The sequence below is a fragment of the Gorilla gorilla genome, chromosome 13 (genome assembly GCF_029281585.2).
Source record: "Gorilla gorilla gorilla isolate KB3781 chromosome 13, NHGRI_mGorGor1-v2.1_pri, whole genome shotgun sequence".
In the NCBI taxonomy this organism is placed as follows: Eukaryota; Metazoa; Chordata; class Mammalia; order Primates; family Hominidae; genus Gorilla; species Gorilla gorilla.
The window spans coordinates 119,495,066-119,522,725 of record NC_073237.2 but is presented as its reverse complement, the minus strand read 5'-3'; the positions used below and the strand labels follow the sequence as shown (position 1 = coordinate 119,522,725).

Genomic DNA, 27,660 nt, shown 5'->3' with positions numbered 1-27,660 from the left:
TCAATCACCAAATTCACAACCACTCTTTTGGTTTTATATTTTCCCCTTCACTAGATAGTAAAAGTATGTTTACTATTATGTGACTTAGTTTTTTTTTTTTTTTAACTTTAAAGATCTTTCTCAAAAGTTTGGGAACTGCTGTTTTTTCAGTTGATAGCATAAAATAGAACCAGACTGCCAGTGTTCCTGTTCTAGTTCTGTCAAAGTTATATGGCCTGGGCAAGTCACTTTACCATTTTGTGCTTTGGCTATACAATGATCTCTCCAATACTTTCATGCTTTTAGCACCTATCTTCCTGACATTCACGTTTAAACTTTATTCCTGTTATTCTCGGTGATTTCCGTATGCATCTCAGGTGATTTTTTTCAACACTAATGTCTCAGTTCTGTGACTTCTTCTCTCACAAATATTTTATCCTCTGCCTTTCCTTGGTTACTTATTCTATGGGCATAGCCTAGTTCTTGTCTTCATCAATAACTGTACCTGTATTGTTTCCATAATCATGTTTTCAAGAATCCCACTTTCCAATCTCTTGTCATTACTGTGTCTCCTACCCTTATTTCAGTTCTTGAATCTTGTCATTTTTTTCCAATACCTTTGCATAGTCCTTCATCCTCCTCGTGTTCTCCCTTCTGTCCTTACCGTGCTTGTACTACATGGTCCTTGATTATCACTCTCTAGCACGTACCTTTACTTCCTTGATTCTCTGTTTCTGGCAAAATTCTAACTGGTTGAAATCCATCTCTCTACCTTCTCTGTGTCTGTACTGGGTTGCTCAACATGGTTGGAGAACAGCCGTCTTGACTGTTTTCCCTTTAAGTCGGTGACACTAATTTAATAGGGCTGTTTGTGTTGCTGGGCAATCCTGTAAGTTTGAGACTTCTCCAGTTTCCTAGATAACTGTTTCACATTTTCTCACATTTCACACCTCCTTCTCTACCTCCTTATTCATCTGATGAGCTTATTTGCTTCCATTTTCTCAGATAAATATTAAGAGATAACTTGTATATGTTCTCATCACTGTCTCCAAGCCCCACTGCATCAACTCGTATCTTTGCTTTTCCCTCCCTTGCCTCTGCAGAAAATGCCTCGCCTCTTAAGACTGACCTTTCTACTTACCCACTATCACATCCCCTCTTGCCTACCAATGGACATTATTCCAGCAATTATCTGTTCTCTCACCAGCGTCAGTTCCTCCCTGTCTACTGAATGCTTTTCATCAGCATAAAAACCTGCTGCAGTATCTCCCATCTGAAAGACAAAGCCAAAACAAACTCTCCCTTGATTCTGTAGGTCCTGCAACAGAGTTGCATTTCTCTCCTCTTTATAAGCAGCACTTTGGGAAAGAGCAGCCCTTTTCTCTTTTCTCCATTTCCTCACTTTGAATTCTCGTTGAACCTATTTCTAATCAGGTTTTCTTCCTCACCACTTGCCTGAAGTATCCCTTGCGACCTTCACGTTACTACATTCACTGGTTAGTTTTCAGTCCTCATCTTAGCCATTTTCAGCAACATTTGATACAGAGGAACACTTTTCTCTCCCATATTTATTTTATAATGAGATATAGCACATATATAGAAAAGTACAAAAAATACAGTTTAAAAAATAATTATTTCTTTCAAACCCATAAAACCAGTGCCATGGGTAAGAAACAGAATTCTATCAGTGCCCGAGAAGCCATCCGTTTTATCCTTCTCATTACCTTCCTGTACCAAGAAATACCATTTCTGACTTTTCTGAAAATCATTTCCTAGATTTTCTTTCCCACTTTCCCACTTGTGTATGCTTTCCTAAATAATTTGAGTTTGCCTGGAACTTTCCAGAAATGGGTTCTAAGTTTAATCTTTCGTGACTGGCTTCTTTCTGTTCAGCATTCTTTGGGATTGATTTATGTTGCTGCACATAGATATAGTTCATTTTAATAGGTATATAGTATCCACTATGAATATGCTACAGTTTACTCATTCTACTTTTGAAGGACATTTAGGTTCTTTAGTTTTGACAACCACTTACCGTGTTGCCATGAGCATTCTTCTGCATACCTCCTGAGGTATACACATAAACAACCTAGTAAATGGTTGCACATACCAATTTACACTCCCACCAGCAGTATATGAAAATTCCTGTTGCCCTGTATCCTCAAAAACATTTGGTATTGCCATGTTTTCTGAAATGAAATACCACTTTTCATTTGACTTCCAGGTCATCAGCTTCCTTTGTTCTTCTAGCTCTGTTGCCATCTCCTCAGCTGTCTTTGTTCTTTGTCGTCTTCCTGACTTCTGAATGTTAAAGTGTCCTAGGGTTCAGTCCTCAGACCCTTTCTCTTTACACTGATGCTTTAGGGGACCTCATTTAGTCTCTTGTCTTCAAATACCTTTTTATACTGAAGATTGTCCCAAATTAATACTTCCATCCCAGACTACCAGCTCTTGAACTCAGACCAAAATATCAAAATGCCTCCTCAATATTGCTACATGGATGTCCAGCAGACATCTCAAACTTAAGATGTCTAAGATCTAAGCTCCTGCCCTCGCTCTCCCTTTGCTCTTCTCTTTCTATAGTTATCCCTGTCCCAGTCATTGGAAACTCTCCGTTTGCTCAGGCCAGGATTCTTTGAGTTGCCCTTGAATCCCCTCTTTCATTCACCCATATCCCAAACGTCAGCAAATCCTTTTTGCTTTTAAAGTGTGTCCAGGCCAGTGGTAGCTCACACCTGTAATGCCAGCACTTTGGGAGACTGAGGTGGGCAGATCACTTGAGACCAGGAGTTCAAGACCAGCCTGGCCAACATGGCGAAACCCTGTCTCTACTGAAAACATAAAAATTAGCTGGGCGTGGTGGCATGCTCCTGTAATCCAAGCTACTCGGGAGGCTGAGGCAAGAGAATCGCTTGAATCCAGGAGGCAGAGGTTGCAGTGAGCCCAGATCATGCCACTGCACTCCAGCCTTGGTGACAGAGCGAGACTCTGTCTCAGAAAAAAAAAAAAATGAGTCTAGAATTTAGCTTCTTCGCTGCTAACATCCTTATCTAAGCTGCCATCATCTCTCACCTGGATTATTGCAGTCACCTCCTGGTCTGGTCTTTTTGCTTCTGTTCTTGCCCCTCTATCTGTTCTCCACAAAGAAGCAATTCTCTTTATGGAGAACACCACCCCTCTTCAACTTTTTATCTTAAAATACTTGGAGATTCATAGTTGCAAAGATGATAAGGAGAGATCCCATTTACCCTTCAACTAGTTTCTCTTGATGGCTACATCTATGTAAATTTATAGTACAATATCAAAACCAGGAAATTGACAGTGATACAATGCGTGTGTATAAGTTTTATGCCATTTTATTACGTGTGTAGATTTCTGTAGCCACCTCCACAATCAACATACAGAACTGTTCCAACACCATTAAGATCTCCTTCATGCTGCCCCTTTATAGTCGTACCAGCCTCTCTCTGCTCAGCCATCCCTAATCCCTGGAAACCACTAAGATTTATCTATCTCCATAATTTTATAATTTCAATGATTTTATATAAATGGAATTCTACAGTAAGTGACCTTTTGCGATTTTTTTTTTTTAACACTCAGCATAATGCCCTTAGGGTCCATCCAAGTTGTTGTATGTGTCAATAGTTTGTACCTTCTTGTTCAGTAGTATTCCATGGTATGAATGAGCTAGAGTTTATTTAACTGTTTACCTATTGTAGGACATTTAGTTAGTTTCCAGTTTGGGCTTTTTACAGTTGAAGCTTCTATGAACAATCATATATATATACACATGTGTATATTTATATATAAAATTTAGGTTTTTGTGGGCAAGTCACAAAAACACAGTTATTCGTGTGTTACATTTGTCACCAATTCTCCTGTGTTTCGGCTTCAATGTTATGCTGGCTTCATAAAGTAAGTTAGGACCTATTCCTTCTTTTTCTATTGTTTGGAAAAGTTTGCATAAATTTGATGTTAGCTTTTCTTTAACTGTTGGAAGAATTAATCAATGAAGCCATTGGCGTGTGTTTTCTTTGTGGAAATGTTTTAAATTACGGATCTGATTCCCTTAATAAGCATAGGACTTCCATCTTCTTAGGACAGTTTTGGTAAGCTATGTTTTTCTAAGAATTTATCCATTTCAACTAAATTTAAAAATATTTTGGAATAAAGTAATTTATAAGATCCTCATTTTATTGTCTGTAGTATTTGTAGTAATGTCTTCTTTTATACATTTTGTACCTTTTATTTTGCTAATGACTCTCACCTAGGGGATTATTATTTTTATTAATCTTTATAGGAAAATTAACTTTTGGCTTTATTCATTGTCTTCTGTTGTATGTTTGTGTTCTGTTTTATTGATTTCTGCTCTTTTCTGTAGTTTTCCTTCCTTATGACTTTCTTTGGGTTCAATTTGCTGCTCTTTTTAAACTTTATGAGGTGGATGAATACATCGTTGATTTTTCATCCTCTTATTTTATATACTATTAAGATGGTAAATTTCCCTTTAAACACAGATTTATGTACATCACAGTCTTTGGACATTTGTATGTTTATAATCATTTAGTTAAAGCTATTTTTTACTTTCTTTTATTCCTAATTTTTTGACCCATGGGGTATTTAGATGTCATTGCTTAATTTGCAGACAAATGAAGATTTTGTAGTTAACTCTTTTGTTTTTGAGTTTTTACTTATTCTGCTGTCATCGAAGAACATGTGTTGTATGATTTCTGTCCTTTGATACTTCTTGAGACCTATTTTATGCCCCAGCACATGGTCGTTTTTTGCTCTGAAAATGTATATTCTGCAGTTGAGGGTCATAATATCTTTTTCGTGTTAGGTCATGTCAGGTCACTTGTTCATTGTGCTTTTCAGATGTTGTTTGTTATTAATTACTGAGAGAGCTCTGACAGTTCCCATCTATTGTGGATTTGTCATTTCCCCTTGCAGGCCAGCCTGGTTTTAGTTTATATTTTTCATTTATAGATTTTTGGCTCTTTTATTGTTTCAGATTTTCTGCCTGAAATTATTTTTAAGAAAGTTTGTTTTTGAAAGGTCCATGATCTGGGTCCATTTTGGGTCTGTTTCTATTGTGTGTGATTTCTCTTGATTTTTGATCATGATATCTTATCTTCTCATGTGCCTGGTTATTATGAGTGCTGGATTTTTAAAATAAGAAATTGTAGATAATTTAAAGTGTAGAGTAATGATATCTTCCTCCAGGGAGGATTTATATTTGTTTCTGGGAGGTGGCTAATGAGATTGGCAGTCTTAGATCATTTCAGTGTAGTCAGGGATTAAGATAATTTGAAGCTGGGCTTTCATCCTTGTGAGAGCCACAAGGATGAAGAAATATTTCCTGTTCATCTTACTTCTAGTGTATAACATTTCAGAGGCCCAACCCAGAGTGTGGGGGGTTCACCAGCCCTTCTCTGCTTGGACCTTGAACTTAGTTTTGGACTCCTTGAGACCTGGGAGCCTGTTGACATTACTCTCTTCAGTTCTTAGTGACCTCTTCTGGATTAGGAAGATGCCCCTAGGGTTAATGTAACCCCCAATGCAGAGAATTTCTTTCACCTTCCATATCTTTTTTTGTTTATTTTAATTAATTAATTTATTTATTTAAGAAAACACAGCTTGGCTATGTTGCCCAGGCTGGAGTCCAGTGGCTATTTGCAGGTGCAGTCATAGCCCACTTTAACCTCAAACTCCTGGACTCAATGAATCCTCCTGCCTCAGCCTCCTGAGTAGCTGGGACTACAGGCATGTGGCACCGTGCCAGGCTCACCTCCCAGATCTTGATTTTAAAATTCTTCATTGCCCAGGAACAGATACTTATTGTTTGTTTTGTCCAGTTTTTCTAATTGCTCTAGTTGGGAAGCCTTTTTTGACTTATTTACTCTCTCGTACTGGAAGTGGACCCTTGATATTTTGTCAATTAATGGCACTGGGGTTTGAGAACTACTGCCTGGCTCTTCTCACCTACTGCTAGCACCCTCTCCTTGTTTGTTTCACTCCAACCACTCAGGCCTTTGCATCATTTCTTAGCATGTTTCTGCCTTAAGACTTTTGTAGTTGCTGTTTATTTTTCTCTGCCTGGGACTCTTTCTCCAAATGGCTGAATAGTTCACTGTTTTACTTTCTCAGGTCTTCATCAAAAGGTCTCCTCATTAGTGATACCTTTCTGCTGAGCACGACATATAAATTGTCCTTCATTACACTCACTACCATAGTATATGTTGTAATTAGTTTTGGCCAGTATATGTAAGCTTTTTGAGAAAAGGGAGATTATTTTGTTACTTGCTATGTGTCTAGCGCCTAAAATTGTCTTGCACATAGTAAATGTCAATTAATATTTATTGTTTATTGTTGAATGAATATATGAATGAATTTATAATGGGGACAGTAAAGGTAATGGCTTCATGAGGGTGCTCATGAGGATTAAATAAGTTAATACCTGTAAGATGTTAACAGTGTCAGGCATATGGTAAATATGAAAATATTATTTTTAAAAATTGTTGCCTCAGAAATGATCACTTCTCATCACTAGATATTGTGAAGGTTGAAAACCACCTGCTTTTTGTAAAGCAAGACCATTTTTCTCCTTAGGTTGCTATTATGATTAGCCCCACATTTTACAGCCCCTTTCCAATGGCTGCTATGATAGAATGAAGCTTAATCCATAGAACTCTATGTAGCTGGAGGATTTAGAGAAGAGATCTCTGCATTTAAGCTAGCTTGTGATTTCCAGGCAATCAAGGAGTTGCTTTTAATGTAACTTAATGAGCAGAAGAGTGATTGAATAGACATAGTTCCTTTTTAACTTTTATCTCTTAAAGACTGCATTCTGGGAGACTGGCATACTCATAGTTGTATGTAATGCAAATGAAATATAATACTCAGCCAACGTTGCCTTCTGTTGAAGAGAACATCAAGATTGATTAACCTGAGTGGTAAATATTGACCCAAGCAAATGCTGAAGTCAGTGTTTACCTCAAGGGACAATAAATCTTGATCAGAAAATACATAGTTAATCTCATTATTATTATAGGCTTTCACTAGAAGAATCTGGAAATCTTGTGGCATGAGTATCTTGAGCATAATTTTCCTTAGGAAAAACAACTAACTTTTAAAGTGAAGACATAAAGAGATCTTTAAAGTACTTGAATAGGTTGATGAACTTTAATAATTTTTAACTTGGACAGCCTTTTGCTTGACAACATTATAAATTGGTGGCTTCTTTATCCAAGAAACTGATTATTAATCAGTTCGGTTAGTTTTTGCTCAGTGCCCATTATGTTGCTTCTAAGTCTTGTGTTAAGGTAGTTTGTGAGATACAAGACAAGGAAAAAATATCTTTGACCTTCAAAGAGCACTGAAGACACACAAGAATATATGAAATAGGCAATGATACAAGACTTTACATTTCTGATATAAAAGCTCTGATATGAGAGAACATTTTTATAGAGGAGGTGAACTGTAAATAAAATTTTGAATAGGATTTGAAGAGGCAGAAGAATATTTTATAGTTTGATAATCAGATTTCTAAAAGTATAAGATTTAACATGTGGACTTCTAAAGTTTATACAAGTCATAAATGTTAAATTATAGAGATGTTTGAAATGATATTAAATAAAAATAAATCCTACCAGAGGTAGCTACTTTTTAACATTTTGATATATAGCCTTCTAGACTTTTTCTCTTCATGCATATAACGTGAATATATGCTGTCTGTGCGGCTGCTAAAACAAAATACCTTAGACTGGGTAACTTATAAGCAACAGAAATTTATTGCCCTCAGGGGCTTGAAAGTCCAAAATCAAGGCTTCAGCAGATTTGCTGTCTTGTGAGGGCTCATTGCTCATAGATGGTGCCTGCTATGTATCCCCACATGGCAGAAGGGACAAACAGTCTCTGTCAGGCATCTTTTATAACTGATAAGGGCTCCACCCTCATAACCTAATCACCTTCCAGGTTCCCCACCACCTAATCCCACTGCACTGGGGATTAAGTTTCAACATACGAATTTTGGGGGGACACATTCAGACCATATCATAGACATAGATATTGGTGTGTATATATGAATAAATGGGAAAAAATAAATATAAAAAGTGATAATATTGTTTCAAGATTTGCTTTAAAAAATTTTGCTTTTCTAGATTATAAATAATGGTAATTTAACTGAACAGTGAAAAAGTTGTATGGTCCTTGGTGTGATTCCTAAGATTTTCCTACCTGAACATGTTAGATACATGTGGTACGGTAAGGGGATTGTTGTTTTGACTGATAATGAATCCCTCATAATTTTTTTTAGGTGCTGGGTCTTCAGCTCTAAAGAGGCCATTTGAAGATGGATTAGGGGATGATAAAGACCCCAACAAGAAGATGAAACGAAACTTAAGGAAAAGTGTGTAAAACCTTTATTCTTACAGATGCAAACTAGAGAGGACTTGTAGCTTCAGACAGAAAAATTAAAAGTGAAGGGTTTTTTTTTTGTTTTTTTTTTGAGATCGGTTCTCACTCTGTCACCGAGACTGGAGTGCAGTGGTGCGATCTCGGCTCACTGCAATCTCCACCTCCTGGGCTCAAGTGATCCTTCAACCTCAGCCTTCTCAAATAGTAGGGATCACAGGTGCGTGCCACCACGCCCTGCTAAGTTTTTGTATTTTTGGTAGAGACAGGATTTTGCCAAGTTGCCCAGGCTAGTCTTGAACTCCTGAGTTCAAGCAATTCACCCCCCTTGGCCTCTCCAAGTGCTGGGATTACAGATATGAGCGACTGTGCCTGGCCAAAAAGTGAAGAATTTGATTGATTTGAATTAGAGTTTTGAGACTAGATCTTAACTGAGCAATTGATAATTGGATAACTTTTTTGTTTCCAAGCTTTTTTGCTTAGGATGCATTTATATTGACAAGCGAAAATTAATGTGTAGTTAAATAATGCATACTATTTTTATAGTGATATTAGCATAATAATTTTAGAATTACTTATGAGGTTAATCTGTGTGTTTTGAAATCCTCATTTAAAAAAAATTTGGTGAATTTACAGTAGTTACTAGGAACCCCAAAAACGCATAAAGCAAAATTACTTTCTAGTTAATTTCTGACCTCATTCCTCTTTCTTTAACAGTTCTGGATAGTAAAGCAATAGACCTTATGAATGCACTAATGAGGCTAAATCAGATCAGGCCTGGGCTTCAGTATAAGCTCTTATCTCAGTCTGGCCCCGTTCATGCCCCAGTCTTCACAATGTCTGTAGATGTGGATGGCACAACATATGAAGCCTCAGGACCATCCAAGAAAACAGCAAAACTTCACGTAGCGGTGAAGGTACAGTATTTGTTTTACTTTGCAATGCTTTCTTATTTTATGTTCCAAATAATATGCTTATTTTCCTATAATAAATTATCATTTTTTAAAACATTTTAATAGCAATAATATTATATATAGACTTTTGTTACTTCTGGATAACAAAGTTGGTTTTGTTGTTGTAAAATAATATGTGGTAGTCTTACAAAATTTGGAAAATACGGAAAGAAGTAAAGAATTAAAATATGTCAATTGAACATTTTTGAAGCAAAGACCATTCGTATTTGTATCTAGTATATGTTGGTTTATTTCCCATCATTTTCTATTTTACTGTTTATTTTTTAAGTGAGCTCACAGTATATATGTAATTTTATCTTCTGATTTTTTTTTCATGTAATGTTTCATTAGTGTTTTTCCTCATTATGAAAATCTTCATAAATAATTTTTAATGGCTGTACGATTAACATGCTACGGGTAAACTATTTGTTTAAACATTCTCCTATCATTGGATATTTTGCTTATTCCAGATTGTTTCTATTATAAATTTGATCAGTATCTTTGTATATGGTGTTTTGTCTGTATTTTTAGAATATTTCCATCGGGAATAATATCCAGGATTGGACCAATTATGCATGTAGGTTTGTAGAAAATTTCCAAGTAATGGGATCTCTCTATAAGTATATTTGACCTCTTGCAGACTAGTGCAAAAATGTTAAAGATCATGTAGACTGAAGATCAGATTCACTTAAAAGTTCTTTCATATAACAGTATGGCATATGATATAATTGCTCTATTTTCATGGTCATTTCATTTTGTATGTATTATTAGTGTAGATGCAAACACCATCCTAGATACTGGGGATATAGCAGTTAATGAAACAAAGTTCCTGCTCTCATGGAGCTTACATTCTAGTGTGTATAGGATGGGAAGATAGACAACAAAGTGTGTAAACATCAGATAGTGATCAGAACAATGCATGCAGAAAAACAATAACTAAGCTGTAAAAATGTCAAACACTATATATTACTTATGCTCTGTCTTCATTGGAAAAGGGATATCTAAAGTATGATGAAAGAGTATGAATTTAAAATGAGGTAGAAAAAGAAAACCAACAATGAGGGGAAAAGTAAATCCAGGAATAAGACTAAACATATAGTTTAATAACAACATACACTGAGAATGTGTCACAAGTTTAGAGCTAAGTTCTGTAGCAGCTGACACCAAAAGCTTGTGAAATATACAATTCACTCTCTCTGTCTTAAGAACAGAGAGTTTGGTTATGAGAGTCACAGTTGTGGCATTTGATCGGGTGGGCATTTCTCCTTGGGTAGATCTTCACAAACCAAGGATATCAGTGATCTCTTTTAAATCTATGATGCAGTGATACATTTTGTGGGTTGTTTCGTACAGTAACCTTTAACATAAGCTAGTGGCCTCATAGCAAATTCCAATTCAGTAAAATTTGGGAGAGCTAGTAGAGTGGCACATTTTGCAATGTGACAAGATTTGGATGCTGTTTTCATTTGATGCAGTGATATATTTTAATGATATAATGGAACTTGGTTGGCCTGGATTTGCTTTTGTCTTCAATTCCCAATATTATGTTTTATTCACCTGAGCTTTTGGTAAACACGGAGGGGCTGTAAGCTTGGGATTAAGTTAAGCTCCCTGACAAATTTCGGAAATGTAGATATCAGTTACGATCTGAATGACACTGGATTTGAGGAAATTGTTAATGGTTTCTTGTGACTTGTGTGGCAGGTAGATGACCTTCTTACTTTTATTTACCTTGAGTAGCATTTTGGGTAGAATGTGCAGTAACTAGTAAATTTGAAATTTGTGAAGAGTTTAAGATTTGCCCTTTTCGAAAATGGGATAAACTAAACTTTGATCCATCCAGGTAGAATGAATTAAGAATCAGAGTAAACTAGCTTTGAAGATTTGAAAAACTCTGCTTACTTTATTTGGTTTATCAGCTATAGGATATGAAAACCTATTACTAGCTGTCAGTCTCAAGTGGCCTGCAGTCTTTTCTAGGCCTCTAACATCTCAGGTTTATGACTCTATAGCTTTATTCCATAATTTGCTATTTTGAGGTAGATTGTTCTCCCTAAGGTCTTCATAGATTTTTTTGTGTTATGTCTTGTTTTCTAAAAGTTACTTTTGGCTTTTGAAATCTTATTATAAATGTATAATGTGTATTTGTTATAAATGGTTTAGAAAATGAGGGGAAAAAATTCATAGTTCTGATACGTAGAAATAATAACCATTAACATTTTGGTATTTTTTCTTCCAAGCCTTCTTATTTTAACTTGCAGTTCTAACTTCAGAAAGCATTAAAAATGAAAAAAATTTCCCTAAGTTTGATGCAAATTCACTGGGTGGCAAAACATGACCTGAATTGATATGGGGCTATTTTTAGTCTTTAGTATTCTATTTAGTGGGATTATTTTATATGTTCCTTTGCATAAACATGGGGCAGCACCTGAGAATCCACTGGGGATTTGGAAAATATGTGGTATATGTATTGTATTAGATGTCATAATTGAAAAATTATGAATTCTCAAAACAACCTGGCACCAAGGGTTTCAGATGAGGAATGGTGAACCTATATAATGTCTGTAAAAATATGTTTTTTAAAAATAGGATCTTTCTTTTTTTTTTTTTTTTTTTTTTTTTTGAGACGGAGTCTTGATCTGTTGCCCAGGCTGGAGGGCAGTGGTGCAATCTCAGCTCACTGCAGCCTCTGCCTCCTGGGTTCCAGTGATTCTCCTGCCTCAGCCTCCTGGGTAGCTGGGATTACAGGAGACTGCCACCACGCCCAGCTAATTTTTATATTTTTAGTAGAGACGGGGTTTCGCCATGTTGGCCAGGCTGGTCTTGAACTCCTGACCTCAGGTGATCCTGCTGCCTCGGCCCCTCAAAGTGCTGGGATTACAGGTGTGAGCCACTGTGCCCAGCCGATACTCTCTTCATCTAAAAATATATTATGAATGTTTAAATAGCTAACTCAAAGATTGCTCTTATTGTTAGTGATGGTCTAACATTTCATTATTAGCAGATGGTCTGTTACATTATCATAATGCAACTAATCGTTTTAGATTTAGATACTTCCATTTTATTGCTTTACATCTTTCTGAACTTGTCTGATGATCCCTTAAGATATATTCTAGAGATAGAATTATTGGGTCAAAAGGTCAATACATTTTAGTGATTCATTAATTTGTTAAAAAAACGCATTGGAATTCTTATTCTATGCCAGGCATATATTGCCAAATTGTTATCCATAAAAGTTATATCACATGTTATGCGTTGTTTATAATTGAGCGAGAAAGAATTTTGCATCTAACGTGTTTATGAAAGTAGGTCCAACTGAATAAAAGTCCTTCTAGTTCTTACTCAATCGCTTGGTGAGGGTTTTGTACCTATTAAGACAAATCACATCAGAGAATCAAATCAAAAGAAAAGAAGAAATCAGTAGTTTCACATGAGTCTGGCCTGGCTGCAGAGCAGCAAGCACCCTAAAGTGGTGGAGAATTAGTGGCCAGGCTTCCCTTCACTCTTCCACTTCTCTATCCTGGCAGCCCCCCACAAAGGATACCTTTAGGGTCATAATCATCCATATTACATGAAAAGAATCTTAGTCATTGTGAGGAAAAGATCAGCTAGAAGGGGATGGAGGTGAAGAGAAGGTTCTTTGGAGAGGTTCTTAGAGACATCAGATTTCCTGAGAATCTGATGAAATCAGATCTCTATTATACAGAAGCCATGGATGTTACTTTCTTTTGAGTAGAGAGCCATGATGTAGAAAGCCACGTTTTCTTTTCATTCTTGGCCCCTAGTATTCGAGGGTATCATCTTTCTCAGTCACAGCCTTTCCTAACCTCTGCCCTCTTCCAGGAAGAAAGGGATTTGGTTACACACAGATGATTTCCCAGTCACCTTGTTTCCATGAGTGATCTTGTCATTTTTAAGCTCAATTGATGTATTAGGTTTGAATTTGTTTGCCAGATACTTGAAATTCACTTTTCTTTGGTATACTGGTTTTTTAGCATTAACATGGATTCCAAACAAACTTGGTTCTGCCAAAGAAAACCAGAGCTGGACAGTTGTTAAAACAGTAAAAAAAAAAAAAAAAAAAAAAAAAGTGTGTTATCAGGAACTATTATTGCAATAGGGAAAAGAGACCTCAGTATAGAACTGGGCTCAATTCTGAGTTCAACATGGACAAGTGAGGATTTGTAGCCAAGGAACAGGGATGGATCAGTGGATGGAAAATTACTAAGAGGAAACATCAGGATGAAGGGGGATTTCTGGCTAAACGGGACCCATTAGGATTCTTGCTCAGAGCAGGCCAGGGTGATCAGATACCACCTGGGCAGTGATGGACGTATTAGTCCATTCTTGCACTGCTATAAAGAAGTACCTGAGACTGGGTAATTTATAAAGGAAATAGGTTTAATTGGCTCACGATTCTGCAGGCTGTACAGAAAGCATAGTGACTTCTAGGGAGGCCTCAGGAAACTTTTAATCATGGTGGAAGGGGAAGCAGGCACATCTTATGTGGTCTGAGCAGGAGGAAGTGAGAAGGGCGAGGAAGTGCCACATACTTTTAAACAACCAGATCTCTTGAGAACTCTGTCATGAGACAGCATTAAGGGGATGGTACTAAACCATTAGAAACTGCCCCTATGATCCAATCACCTCCCACCAGGCCCCACCTCCAACATTGGGGATTTCAATTTGACATGAGATTTGGGTGGGGACACAAACCATATCAATGAGGGATGAGGAAATTTGATCAGATACCAAGGGTGATGGAGGGTGATTAAATATTGAGGGTGAGGGATTCTGGCTAAACCAATTTAGCAGGATTCTTGCTACAACATGGCTCTTAAGGACAAGGCCCAAGGATGGGGCCTTGATGAAAACATGGCTCAGAGGATCCTGTCTAGAGTTTGGTTAAGAAGAGAATCTTGGCCGGGCGTGGTGGCTCACGCCTGTAATCCCAGCACTTTGGGAGGCCAAGGCGGGTGGATCACGAGGTCAGGAGATCGAGACCATCCTGGCTAACACGGTGAAACCCCGTCTCTACTAAAAATACTAAAAATTAGCCGGGCGTGGTGGCGGGCGCCTGTAGTCCCAGCTACTCGGGAGGCTGAGGCAGGAGAATGGCGTGAACCCAGGAGGCGGAGCTTGCAGTGAGCTGAGATCGCGCCACTGCACTCCAGCCTGGGCGACAGAGCGAGACTCCGTCTCAAAAAAAAAAAAAAAAAAAAAAAAAAGAAGAGAATCTTTATCAGTTGCAGAGGTCTGAGGACTCCCTGCTTTTTTGACTTCTTAGCATATGCTAGTAAATACTGTTAGAATAACTGTGCATAAAAAATGATTTGATTTGAATTTTTTGGTTACACTGTGTTGGACACTTCCCTGAGATATAATCCACCAGTTATATAAAATATTTGTAAATGTATTGAAATATGTTGCTGTAATAATAATAAGTGAATCTGATATGTGAGAAAAGGGTGGAGAGAAGTATTAAATAATTTATATTAGCCTATTTTTATTGTCTATGTTGAGTCGAGAAAAGATGAATGTCCTTAGTTTTTATTGGAATAAACAAATCAAACTTATTTGTGATGTTTGGCTTTGACTTGCAGCCTGTGTTGGCTAGTGTTAATTCGGAATGATAGCTGTTCTCGGAGATGAGATTTCTCAGGGAGAGCATATTTACAGGACTCAGACAGTGGAGAAGGTGTTTTTAAAATAAAATATTAATAAGTATATAAACAAATGATGTTAATGTACTTAGTGTAAAGTATTACCTGAGCACTTTTAGAACTTAAGATGTTAAAAAAGCGTTCTTGGCTTTACTCCCAAGCAAATACAAGACATTTTATTTATGATAAGAATGCCAAGTTCTCCATATGAATTGTGTGAATTAATTTCAAGTTCTCTTGGTACAGACTTCTATGTAGGTCGATTTTTTGGTTTAGGGTAACACTGTCTATATTGGCAAAATCCTTTATACAAGATGCAATTGTTTATAAAGGCTGGCTTCTCATTTGTGTGGCCACCATAACCATTTTTTGGAACACCTATTATGTACAGTTGTTATTATAAAGAAATATGATGTTGCTTTTAAATCTCAGCAACTTAAAACAGTTAAAAATGGAAACGAATGCAAGGGTCTTTAGGAATCTGTCCCTATATCCTCTGATGTAAACCTCTAATTAGTGACAAAGCTATATCAACCTCCTTTGAAAGAGGCTTACAAAAAGTGAACATATTCTCTTGTAAACATCTAAAAAGTGGTATAATCAGGAAGGTATTAAAAGGCACGTGTGTGGAGGTGTGTGAGCATGCCTGTGCACAATCATGCACACACATATATACATTCTTCTGAAAGCTTTATTTCAAAAAAGTAAGACAAATCCTGGGGATCGACTGAAAGTATAAGAAGTTTGAATGTTGGAGGTAGCCATAATCAGCCCTTGAGAGAGAGGGATGGAAATACAAGACTAAAATTGTTCCTGGCTTACTTAGTATAGAGAATAAACCTAGAGACTGAATCTTGTTTTTTTTTGTTTTTTTTGTTTGTTTGTTTTTCTGAGACAGAGGTCTTGCTCTGTTGCCCAGGCTGGAGTGCAGTGGCGCAATCTGGGCTCACTGCAACCTCCGCCTCCCAGGTTCAAGCAATTCTCCTGCGTTAACATCCCAAGTAGCTGGAATTACAGGCGTGCACCGCCACACCCAGCTAATTTTTGTATCTTTAGTAGAGACTGGTCTTACCATGTTGGCCAGGCTGGTCTCGAACTCCTGACCTCAAATGATCCACCTGCCTTGGCTTCCCAAAGTGCTGGGATTACAGGCTTGAGCCACCACGTCTGGCCGAGACTGAATCTTTTAAGTTTTGATTGTGGTCTATGTTGGAAGCAAAGTAGAAAGTTTTAGATGTTATTTTGTAATTGACAGGCAAGTTGGTTCAAAGATAAAAAATTTCTTGATTGCCTTTCTGGGCCAATTTCTCCTAATGGATTGAGTCATATAACTTAGAGGTCAACCAGTATAGCCTTCCTGTTTTGTAGATTGGAAAATTGAGGGCCAGAGGAGAAATACAGGATTAGACTCTCAGATTTTTTCCTTTCTAGACCAGGGTACTTTTTATAGTACGCTACTTCTGTCCTTATCCTATTGGTTTGAACCTAGCTGTCCTGTTTATTTTCTCTACCTCTCACCTCCAAATTAAATGAACTAGGAATAGCGTCAGGTTTATATTTGTCATCCTGTATTTAAACTCAATTACCCTGAGGAGGTTTTCCCCATTTTTCCATGGTGCTACCCTGGTAGGTATACCATATTTAACCAAGGACTTACAGATTTAGTACCATCTTGCTCTTCCTGCAAGGTGTTTTATGGTTCAAACACTATGGATTTGAAACTTTTGTTCTCAATATTTTGTCTATTCTCTGGTTTCTCATGTCTGAATAAAACTGCATTTTAATGTAATTTGTACAGGTATTGCAGGCAATGGGATATCCAACAGGCTTTGATGCAGATATTGAGTGTATGAGTTCCGATGAAAAATCAGATAATGAAAGTAAAAATGAAACAGTGTCTTCAAACTCAAGCAATAATACTGGAAATTCTACAACTGAAACCTCCAGTACCTTAGAGGTATACTTATTTTTTTCTCAGAAAAAAAATAACATATATATGCATTGTAGGAAATTTGAGAGATGTGGAAAAGTATAACTAAAATCAAAAGCATATGCAAACCTGTACATAAATTACAGAGACAGACATAATTATTATTTTGGTTTATTTCCATCCAGTTTTTTTCATGAATCTCTATGAAGGCAGTCATCTTTTCATGCAGTTTTACATCTTGATTTTTTTCACTTTAAAAATATCTGTAAACTGCAGAACACTTGAATATACCCTAATTTAACTAGTGTTTCCTGGTTGCTGGCCATGGAAGCTGCTTCCAATATTTCAGAATATACCAAGAGTATCAGCAATAACTGATGGGCAGAAAACTACAAGATGTAGTGGAGGAAATTGGGATTATTGGAAGTTTGTGCTAAGCTATGGAGTGCATTGGGTCATCATTTACTTGGTCCAGCCCTGAAGGAAGGCATAGCCTGACACAGTATGTATCTCAGACCCTAATTAAGTCCTGACTGGAACTTATTGTCGGAGATAATAGAATGGGATGAAATCCAAGTACTGAGTATACACAGTACATTGGGGAGTTCATGGAACCCATGTTTACTGCATTCTATGTAAAGAACATTAGCTTTAAAGTAACAGCAAGAGCTTACATTAGAAAAAAAGGCTTAGTTTGTCATTTGTATGAATACGTATTTATTAAGGACTTAATTAATAAACTAATTTTTTCAGTCCATAAATCCCTTTTAATACCTGCTTAGTGCCAGGTGTTTCAGAAATTGTGTGCAGAGCCTGGAGATGCTCCCAGGCTAAAAGGGCAAAAAGACATGTTTATTACAAATGGTAATATAATGCGATAAGCTCTGTGATGGCAAAATGAACATAATAATGTCAAATCTTGAAGGAGGAAGGGGTTGTGAGACTCTTAGACATAACTTACACAATCATGTAAAATCAAAGGGAGTCCACTGTGAGCAGGGCTTCAGATGATGAGCTTTGCCATGTGGGGAAGAGAAAGCATTCTGGACTGAAGGACGAGGAGGTGTTATGACTTTGAGTTGTGAAAGTAAATGTTTAAGAAGTGCCAAGTGGGCCAGGATTGATGGGGCTGAAGCCTGAGAAAGCCACACTTGGCACTTTGTGTGATGCTGTGGAGGACAGATGATGTCATGGCTGGCTGCTCAGAGGGACCAGTCATTCACAGGTGGCAGTCACAGGTCAAGATGTTGTTTTGCTGACAATGTTACATATACTAAAAGAAAAAAGGGCTCATTAATTATGAGGTCCAGACCATTAAGTACAAAGGTAATTAGAAAGGGAGAGAGCAGTGTGGGCTGCACTAGTAGCAGCTACACTGACATAAAAAGTTTTGGTAGTGACTACATTTATACTTTGTTTCTGTATATTGTAGTAATGGTGGGAAGCAAGGAGAAAAGAAAGCCCTTATTTATTTCTTCGTTTAAAATAATAGTACTTTATTAAAATTCAGATATTTTTATGTCTCGACTCATTTTTGTAGACTGATTTCAGGTTTGGAAAGCATAGAGTGATTACTATAGACCTAGTTTCAAAAATCACTCATTATCTTTTAAAGACAGTGACTAGAAATTTGCCTTGAAATTCAAAAAATGCAGATTATAAAAACTCATCAAGAAGAGATGTTTGTTGATGTTACTGATGTTTTTAAACTTGTCCTTAAAAATTGTCCTCTGATGTTTCACGTCTGAAGCTTCAACCACTTATCCAACCTGCATGGAATACTTTACTAAGAGAATCTTGATTTTCATTAGGTTTATATACGTAATACTTAATATTTTGGGCTGGGCATGGTGGTGCACACCTGTAATCCCAGCACTTTGGGAGGCTGAGGCAGGCGGATCACCTGAGGTCAGGAGTTTGAGTGCACCCTGGCCAACGTGGCGATACCCTGTCTCTACTAAAAATACAAAAATTAGCCGGGTGTGGTGGCAGGTGCCTGCAATTCCAGCTACTTGGGACGCTGAGGCAGGAATTACCTGAACCCAGGAGGTGGAGGTTGCAGTGAGCCGAGATTGCACCACTTTACTCCAGCCTGGGCCACAGAGCGAGAGACTGTCTCAAAACAAAAACAACAACAAAAAACAAAAAAAAATTAACACTTTTGGGCATTTATTTTGTGTGTTCAGCATTTCTTGTGTGGTGGAATTACAGACATGATCTCTGACCTCAAAAAGTGCCCTATCTTTTGGTTTCTCCTTTCTCAAAATTATAGTTGTATTTTGTGGATTTATTTGTTAGTTTGCTTTTGATGCTAGCCTCTGTTTTCATTTGCACCTTCATGCTCTTGCATGAATTATTTCACTACTTCTATTCTTATCCTTCCTCAAATCAGTTATTTCCATAGCATGTATCTGCTCTTTAACATACGTTATTTTGCAGTGATGATATCTGTCCCTCCCACTACACTCTAGCTCCTTGAGGGCAGAGAGTGACTGCCTTTATTGTTATTTTAAAATTTCAGAATCCATAGTCTATAGCCAACTGTTTTTACCTTAGGTCCCCTTAAATCTGTTTAGAGTGACTGAGAGGTGTATGGGAACATTTACCCTCTAACATCCCAAATTGAGTTATTTCTTCCTAACCCTAAAGAAGAAAAATGATGAACCCTTAGGCATCACGTGAATACAAACTGTTCTATTCTCGTTATTAGTAATTTAGAGTATTATTCTTAGATCACGAACACTACAGAGCAGAGCCTGGAGTGGCCCACAGTGGTGAGGTTGCATTGGTCTTGAATACTGCTTTGAAGGAAGGCTGGCCAGATGACTGCAATGTTTACTGCTTGTAGAGTTTTTACAGCTTTAATGATATTTTGCCATTTGTGTAAAGAGGTGACTCATTCTAGCCCCTGAGTGCTTTGAAGTAGAATTTTTGAGCCTCCTTCTTAGCATAATTGTATTAATAAGAAATGTAATATTCTAAAATCTTACTTGATTGAACCTTCAGATTCCCTTTCTCTTATAGGTAAGAACTCAGGGCCCTATCCTCACAGCAAGTGGCAAAAACCCTGTAATGGAGCTCAATGAAAAAAGAAGAGGTCTCAAGTATGAACTCATCTCAGAGACTGGTGGAAGCCATGACAAGCGCTTTGTAATGGAGGTGTGTACCCAGACACAAGCCAGACTTATCTTTCTTCTCAAAGACATAGGATATCCTGAACTTAATGTAAAGTTTTAGACTGAGTCAGTTCTTGTGGCACTATTTGATTTTTGGTGTTTTCTGTGTCATAATCTATTTAAATTAAAAGGACATAGAGGAATTGCATGGGATAATTGCAAGGTGTTATTCTTGATTGTAGGTAGAAGTAGATGGACAGAAATTCAGAGGCGCAGGTCCAAATAAGAAAGTGGCAAAGGCGAGTGCAGCTTTAGCTGCCTTGGAGAAACTGTTTTCTGGACCCAATGCGGCAAATAATAAGAAAAAGAAGATTATCCCTCAGGTATGAGTAAACATTAAACCTTTGCAGAACCTGTGAAAAATGTTACAGGAATTAAATTTTCTTTCCTGTCCATGTGCCACTTTAGCTTTTTCTGAAGTTGTTTCTTTTTCTTGGACTTCGTGACCTTTGCTTTGGGTTAGGTCATGAATAATATAAATCTGATTAGTGGTCTCATGTTCTATGGACTTTCTAAACAAAATATATATGTACATGTATATTTATATGTATATATGAGGCTGTTAGCATTATTTGGAGGGTTGAGGTCATTCTTGATGAAGTCAGGTTTTGAGGTGATTTGGACCTTAGTGAGGTCTAAGCAGTTTAGTTTGGGGAAGCTGCCAGGAGCACCTGGGGCTTTGCTTTCATCAGCCTGTGGGTGCCCTTCCAGTTCCTTTGCAGTTTCGTGCTTTTGCATTGTTTATTTTGGGTTTCCTTTGCCGACCGCATAAAATTTGGCACTGTATTGTGTCTGTTCATTACTGACACTGGGAATGTCAGTGCTACTGAATGTCCAGGATCTTAGCAAGGTATTTAGAAAAGATGGCCCTCTAATTACATGCTTGTGGATATGAGATTCTTCCATCCATTCATTTATGCATTCAAAAAACATTTTCTAGTCATACACCATATGCCTGATAGTGAGGGAAAGAGTAAGTAAATATAAGACACATTGTGCCTCATAGAGAGTACTGGTATAATAACATAACATCTGAATATATTATATGATAGAAATTAAAAATGCTTAAAGTAATAAAAAGAAGCTTAGATTGTTTAATTCTACATTAAACATTATATTTAGATTCCATTATGTATGCTATGTCCATTGTAGGAGGGTAGAATTGATCTTATTTTACAGGTAAGGAAACAAGGCCCAAAGAAATGGAAATACTTGCCTGTGGTAACACAGCTAATTGATGGTGGGGGTTCCTTCTAGAACCAGGTAGTTCTTCCAATGGCCATGGACATTTTACTATTGCATATTGTATCCATCTCAAAATTTGTTTTGTATTCATTTAAATTTCTTGTATTTGCTATAATAAACACTGCTTAAATTCTAGGATCCAAAAGGTAGAGAAAACTTATTTTAATGAGATGAAAAAATTTTTAAAGCCTTTAAATTACGCATGTCAAAAACAAGTAGATTTTATTTTCTAAAATCTTCTGGTAAACATAGAACAAAGTATGTTCTAAATTAGTTGAAAGATGATTCTTGTTTTATGAGCTTGTTTTATGGTGTTTTTTCCCATATTACGCCTTATATTTGGTCAGTTAATTTTAGTTTAAAAAGCCCATGTGCAAATATTTATTAGGTAGTTAAGTTTGTTTCTACTAGGCATGAGCTAGATTTGTGTGGAATCATTCTGCTACTGCCAGATTGTTGCTTGCTGACTACTTTTGACTAAGTCATGTTAAAAAAAGAAAGATGTCTACATGAAGTTCACTCATTTTTAGAAATTTTCCATACTATAAGCTATAAAACTCATGTGTTCAATGTGCTTGACGGCCAAGAAGCAATCTATTTTGGATATGTGGGTTGGTTTATTTCAGAGAAAAACAAAAATGGCAGTCCCTGTGCATGACACAGTTAACCTTGAAACTTGTCTCCTGCCCATTCATACTAGAGGTAGAGGTTATCCTGGAAAGAATAAAGGATGTTGCATTTTCAAAGTGAGATAAACCAATGTGTATGTATTCTGACTCTTTCAGCTTCTTAGACACTGTTGACTTTATCATAGAGTATGCTTTGAGGCTTTGCACCACTTTCTTGCACCTTGGTTATAGTGGGGAATCTTAATTGTTTCTAGCTTGAGTTTTTGTTGCATTTCTATAAGTATAATATTCAATTTGAAACTAGACACCTTTTGATTTTCTTAAAATTTAGTTTGGAAAAGAGGTTTTTCAACAGTCCTGTTTACTGTTACTCCCGGTGTTATCTGTTGTACTTTTAGAATGTTTTTATATCTGTTCTCTCGTTGTTCTTTCTACTCTAAGGAAAACAAAGTATCGTTATTCTCATTTTATAATTCTCGGTTACTGTTTCAACTCTAAGGAAAACAAAGTGGGTATCATTATCCACATTTTTAATTAGTGGGGAGATTTCCATAGATTATGGCATTTTAGAGCAAGAAGGGGCTTTCAAAGTGGTATTTATTTATTTAATAATGGGGCCAGGTGCGGTGGCTCACACCTGTAATCCCAGCACTTTGAAAGGAAGCTGAGGTGGGCAGATCACTTGAGGTCAGGAGTCAAGACCAGCCTGTTCAACATGGTGAAGCCCTGTCTCTACTAAAAATACGAAAATTAGCCAGGCGTGGTGGTGGGTGCCTGTAATTCCAGCTACTTGGGAGGCTGAGGCAGGAGAATCACTTGAACCTGGGAAGGTGGAGGTTGCAGTGAGTCGAGATCGCACCATTGCACTCCAGCCTGGGTGACAGAGTGAGACTCCGTCTCAAAAAAACAGAAAAAGATAATTAGTAGTGGATACATACACAAACAGCAGAGGAATCGGGCTCCAAGAAATCATATTACGTTCCTGAGGTCCCAGTTACTTAGAGCAGGAACTGGCATCCTCATCTTTGGTCCTCCTGTCTTAGCCCTTTATGTTTTCCCCCCACTAGCCCCACTCAGTTTCGCAGTTAATTCTATGTAATTAGTTGCTGAGATATTTTCTGCCTGTCGGCAGATAATTTACTGGATTTGGAACCTAGGTACCAAGTGTGTATGATTACTTTAGTAAGGCCTAAAATGACTTTGGATATAAATTGATTACTGAAATTTGGTGTAGAAAATGAACTCTTTCTGGATAAACCTCAAGTGAAAAGAAGTTATTTGCATATTCTCTTAACATCTCTGTAAGGTAGGTATCATTTTTGTTTTTCAGATGATAAATTGAAGGTTCAAGATCACAGACAGCTCATGGTCTCACCACGTGCTCACAGTTTCTCTAGTTGTTGTGCGTTGAAGAGATGATAGAAGAAATAAGATGGTTCTTACTTCTTTCAGTAATGAAAATGTGTTATTTTAACAGGCAAAGGGTGTTGTGAATACAGCTGTGTCTGCAGCAGTCCAAGCTGTTCGGGGCAGAGGAAGAGGAACTCTAACAAGGGGAGCTTTTGTTGGGGCGACAGCTGCTCCTGGCTACATAGCTCCAGGTATAGTACAAACTGTAAGAGATTGGCCCCCTTTACTGGGCCGAAATTCAAAGAATAGCATCTCCTGCATTTTCTAAGGTTGTACAGGGTTTGTGGAAATATAACACAGGCATGAAAGTACACAGAAATTTAAAAGTAGAGAATTGGCAGAATGTCATAGGTGTTCTCCTGGAATCTGCTGAGTGAGGAGAGGCTACCTGGAGGGAGATGACAGATGAGCAATATTGCATTTGGTTGTGGGACTGTATTTTGACAAGGAATTAAAGGATATTCCATAGATTGAGAAGGGTGAGCAGGGTGTTTTCATTGAGGACATAGATGACAGGTTGGGTATAACAGGAGAGAAAAACTGCTAAGAGGTTACTTAATTAGGGTGAAGCCTGGCATTATTAGTGTTTGTTAAACTTAATGTTTGGGAACCATCAAAGGCTAAAGAAATACACAAAGGAAAAAAAAATTTATCCAGAGCTTACTATATATACTAGATATTTTCATGTAAATAATTTTACTTATTAAATTGTTTTTAATTAATTTAATTTAATTTGTTTTTAATCTTCACAGTGTTTCATCAGGTAGAAATTATTTTCCAAGGAAGGAAACTGGGATTTAGGGAGATAAGGCAGATAGCTCAGGGTGAAGCAACCACTAAACCACAGAGCAAGGATTTGAATGTAGGTGTTTGCATTTCCAAAGTTCATATTCTTTCCATTCCACCACATAGCTTAAAGAAGATTTGGGAGAATGCCCTCTCTTCTGCCTTCCCTTCTAATTCTTATGTCATTTTAACAGTAGATTATCCAGCTGTCTTGTTAAAATCAAGTTCTTCACAATATTGAAAGTATAGTACTTTTAACTGGACAAGTAAACCACTTGTAGATACTGATCAAGATAAAATTGTCATGAAGATTGGGTCTTATCCAGTCATTGTTTTTTAGGTAACATCCCTAAGGGTTCACTTTGTGCTTTCCTCTAAGAAAGAATAAGACTAGGCCATTTGGGAAATTTTACGATGTGGCTTTGGAATGATTCTTCTAGAAGCTAATCCTAGTAGGTAAATTGCTCAAGGAGTGTGCCTGCTTTGGCACACAGCAGACATGGATTTTGTTCTCATGCAGCTTATAGTCTGAAGGGTGAGATGTAGATTAATCAAGTAATAACAACGAGAAAGATGAGTACGATGAAAAAGAAGGACATGCTAAACAGAGAAACCTGGTCTAGTTTAGTGGGTCCCTGGAGGCTTCCCAGAAGAAGGGACATTTGAATTGAGCTTTGAAGAATGAATAGGCGTTAACTCAAAGAAGACTGGGATGGGAGAGTGTTGCACACAGAAGGAACAGCATGTGCAGAGACCTTGTGTTGCTGTTGGGGAATTTGGCTCAATTGAAGAAGCAGAAGTCCAGAATGTGTGGAATGTGGTGAGCACTGAGTGGCAGAAGTGGAGAGACTGGGGAATGATGTGAATTAAAGCTGGACGACTCAGTCCCAGACCTGGAGGCCGTCGTTTGGATTTTGGTCTTAGAGCCCTAAGCACAGTGTTAAGTCTTGATGGGTTCTAAGGAGAACAGTGACAAGATCAGACTTTATTTGTGAAGGTTAGTCTTTCTATAGTGTGAAGAACAGGAGGTAGGGATAGGTGTGAGCATTGACAAGATGAGTTAGAAGGCATATAGTTTACAGTAATGTATTGTACATTTCAAACTGGCTAGAAGAGTTCAAATGGTTCTAGCATAAAGAAAGGACAAATATTTAAGATGATGGGTATCCTAAGTTCACTGATTTGATCTTTATAAATTACATGGGTATATTAAATTATCACACGAACCCCGGAACAATGTACATCTATTATGCCTCAGTTGAAAAAAGGCTAGTGAAGACTACTAACCCAGGCAAGAGACATTGATAGTATTGCTACTGGAGGCAGGGAAGAAGAAAGGGGGAGACCAGAAGAGAACAGATGGGAGGAATATAAAGGAAGCAAAATTGATGTATTGAATATATAGAAAGAAGAGTGATGTTTCAAGGATATCTCAGCTCCTAGGGTTTTTAGCTGGAGCATTGGGGGAAAGGAAAAGGTTATGAATTTCTTATGGTGTGACATAGTTTATGAGTCTAAAATTAAGACAGTCTTCTGTGTGTCTCACTACTTCTACTGATATTTAATAATTTTAGCCTTATTCAGTGTATTATTGAAAGGGCAAAGCTTTCATTCACAATAATAGGCGGGTTATAGAGATCAACTATCTTTCTTGTCTTTGATGATGTGTTCTATTGGGGCTTAATCTGGTCACGTCTCTTGTTGCCGCGGACCATTTACCACCTGCTAGAGTGGTAAATGGCTATGGTCCAGTGGCAGTAATCATGAAAGGAACCGTTTATGGCCGCTCGTTGCCAGGCTTTACTCTATAGTGACTCCTCTCTTGTGTCATTGCATTGACCTCCCTGAAAGGCCTGTGTCCTGAAGCTTTTAAAAATGAAGTTATTTTATGGCCGAGAGAAGATTCAGATTAGGTCCCTTTAGATTATGAATAGGTTATATACCATTTGCACAGTATATTCTATGCACCAGGGACTGTTGTCAGTATATTTACATGTATTATTTAATTAAATTCCCCTAGCAACTCAGTTACTGTACATAGAACACTGAAGCTCAGAGAGGTTAAATAACAGGTGCCATTCACAGATACCTTGCTAGGAAAAGGTGAAGTTAGAATCAGGACTCCAGTGTCCTGATGAATGACCTAGTTAGTACTTGTGGTCTCATTTCTTCTTAAGGAGGTTTTGGTATAATCCTTAGAACTGCAGCCTTAGCCAAACAGCTTCTGTTTTCTGGAATAAATTTGATAGCTAACCTTTTTTAAGCATTAATTTCTTTTTTGGCCTCTGATCTGTCTCCTCTTCCTACTGCTTATTTCAGCTACATGTGTCCTCTTGAATATGATTTAGTGAGCACTCAGACTGAGTTATATGACTTAACTATAGACTAAAAAGTAAAAATTATTCATCCCTCAGAACTGTTTCAGTTGGTCCCTAAAAGCAGTTTACTTCTTCAGCATACATTTGAATGCGTTGTCTCAAACAGGAGATTTAGAACTCGGCATTCAAAGAAGACCTAGCCTCTGCCCCAGTGACTGCCTGGGGTAGGACCAGATAATTGAATAAACACAGTGCAATATGATGCAAGTATAACATGGGTTGGGCAAAAGAGAGAACAGCAAGTCTGGGAGACTTTGTAGGGGAGGTGATAATTGATCCTGTTCTCAAGGGTGAGTTGCAGTTGGTCATCCAGAGAAGGAGGGAATGAAATCATTCTGAATAGCAGAAGTGGTTACAAAAAAAGGAGTGGTAATGTGAAAAAGCTCCATTTGTTTTGGGTACTGTGTAAAAGTGCCATGGTGATTTTGTGCCCTTGTTCTACTTTAGAAATTTTTTTCATTTATAAATGAATAAGAAGTTGTTGTTATTATTATTATTATTGAGACATGATCTCTCTCTGTTGCCCAGCCTGGAGTGCAGTGGTGTGATCATGGCTCACTGCAGCCTCAACCTCCTGGGCTTAAGTGATCTTCCCACCTCAGCCTCCTGAGGAGCTGGGACTACAGGCATGCACCACCATACCCAGCTAATTTTTTGTTTTTCTGTAGAGATGGAGTCTCACTATATTGCCCAGGCTGGTCTCTAACTCCTAGGTTCAAGCAGTCCTCCTGCCATAGCCTACAAAATTGCTGGGATTACAGGCATGAGCCACCACACCTGGCCCCAAGTAATTTTTATTTACATATTACCTATATCTAAGCTGTTTTACTAAAAGAGTAAAAAGATTGCAGCTTCTGTTAATATAGGTAATATTTCTAATCCCTACTAATATGGTATAAAAACTTCTTTGTATTTGCTTTTACTTAATAATGTGAGCCTTTTTCATAGGTACCAGAGGCTGATGTCAAATTCACCAGCATTTACAGAGAGACCCTGTACTTGGGCCAGAAATTGAAATATCAGCAAGTCATAGACCTTGCCCTTGGGCTCACGACCTGACTCATATGCCTGTTTTAATGGCCATTGAGACCTCAGCCTG

At 37.5% G+C, this 27,660-nt stretch overlaps 1 protein-coding gene across 9 annotated transcripts in view; it reads left to right on the top strand.

The window, feature by feature from the left end:
* Positions 1–27,660, top strand: part of STRBP (spermatid perinuclear RNA binding protein) — a 158,935-nt gene that overhangs the window by 112,020 nt on the left and 19,255 nt on the right. For all 9 annotated transcript variants that reach the window (XR_010130358.1, XR_010130357.1, XR_010130356.1 and 6 more), the window contains 6 exons: positions 8,294–8,386; positions 9,109–9,308; positions 16,806–16,964; positions 19,962–20,096; positions 20,296–20,436; positions 23,465–23,588. Coding sequence is in view for 6 of the 9 variants with exons in the window: in XM_063696772.1 (XP_063552842.1) it covers positions 8,294–8,386; positions 9,109–9,308; positions 16,806–16,964; positions 19,962–20,096; positions 20,296–20,436; positions 23,465–23,588 (852 nt within the window). In the remaining 3 variants the exon portion in view is untranslated. The remainder of the gene's footprint in view (positions 1–8,293; positions 8,387–9,108; positions 9,309–16,805; positions 16,965–19,961; positions 20,097–20,295; positions 20,437–23,464; positions 23,589–27,660) is intronic.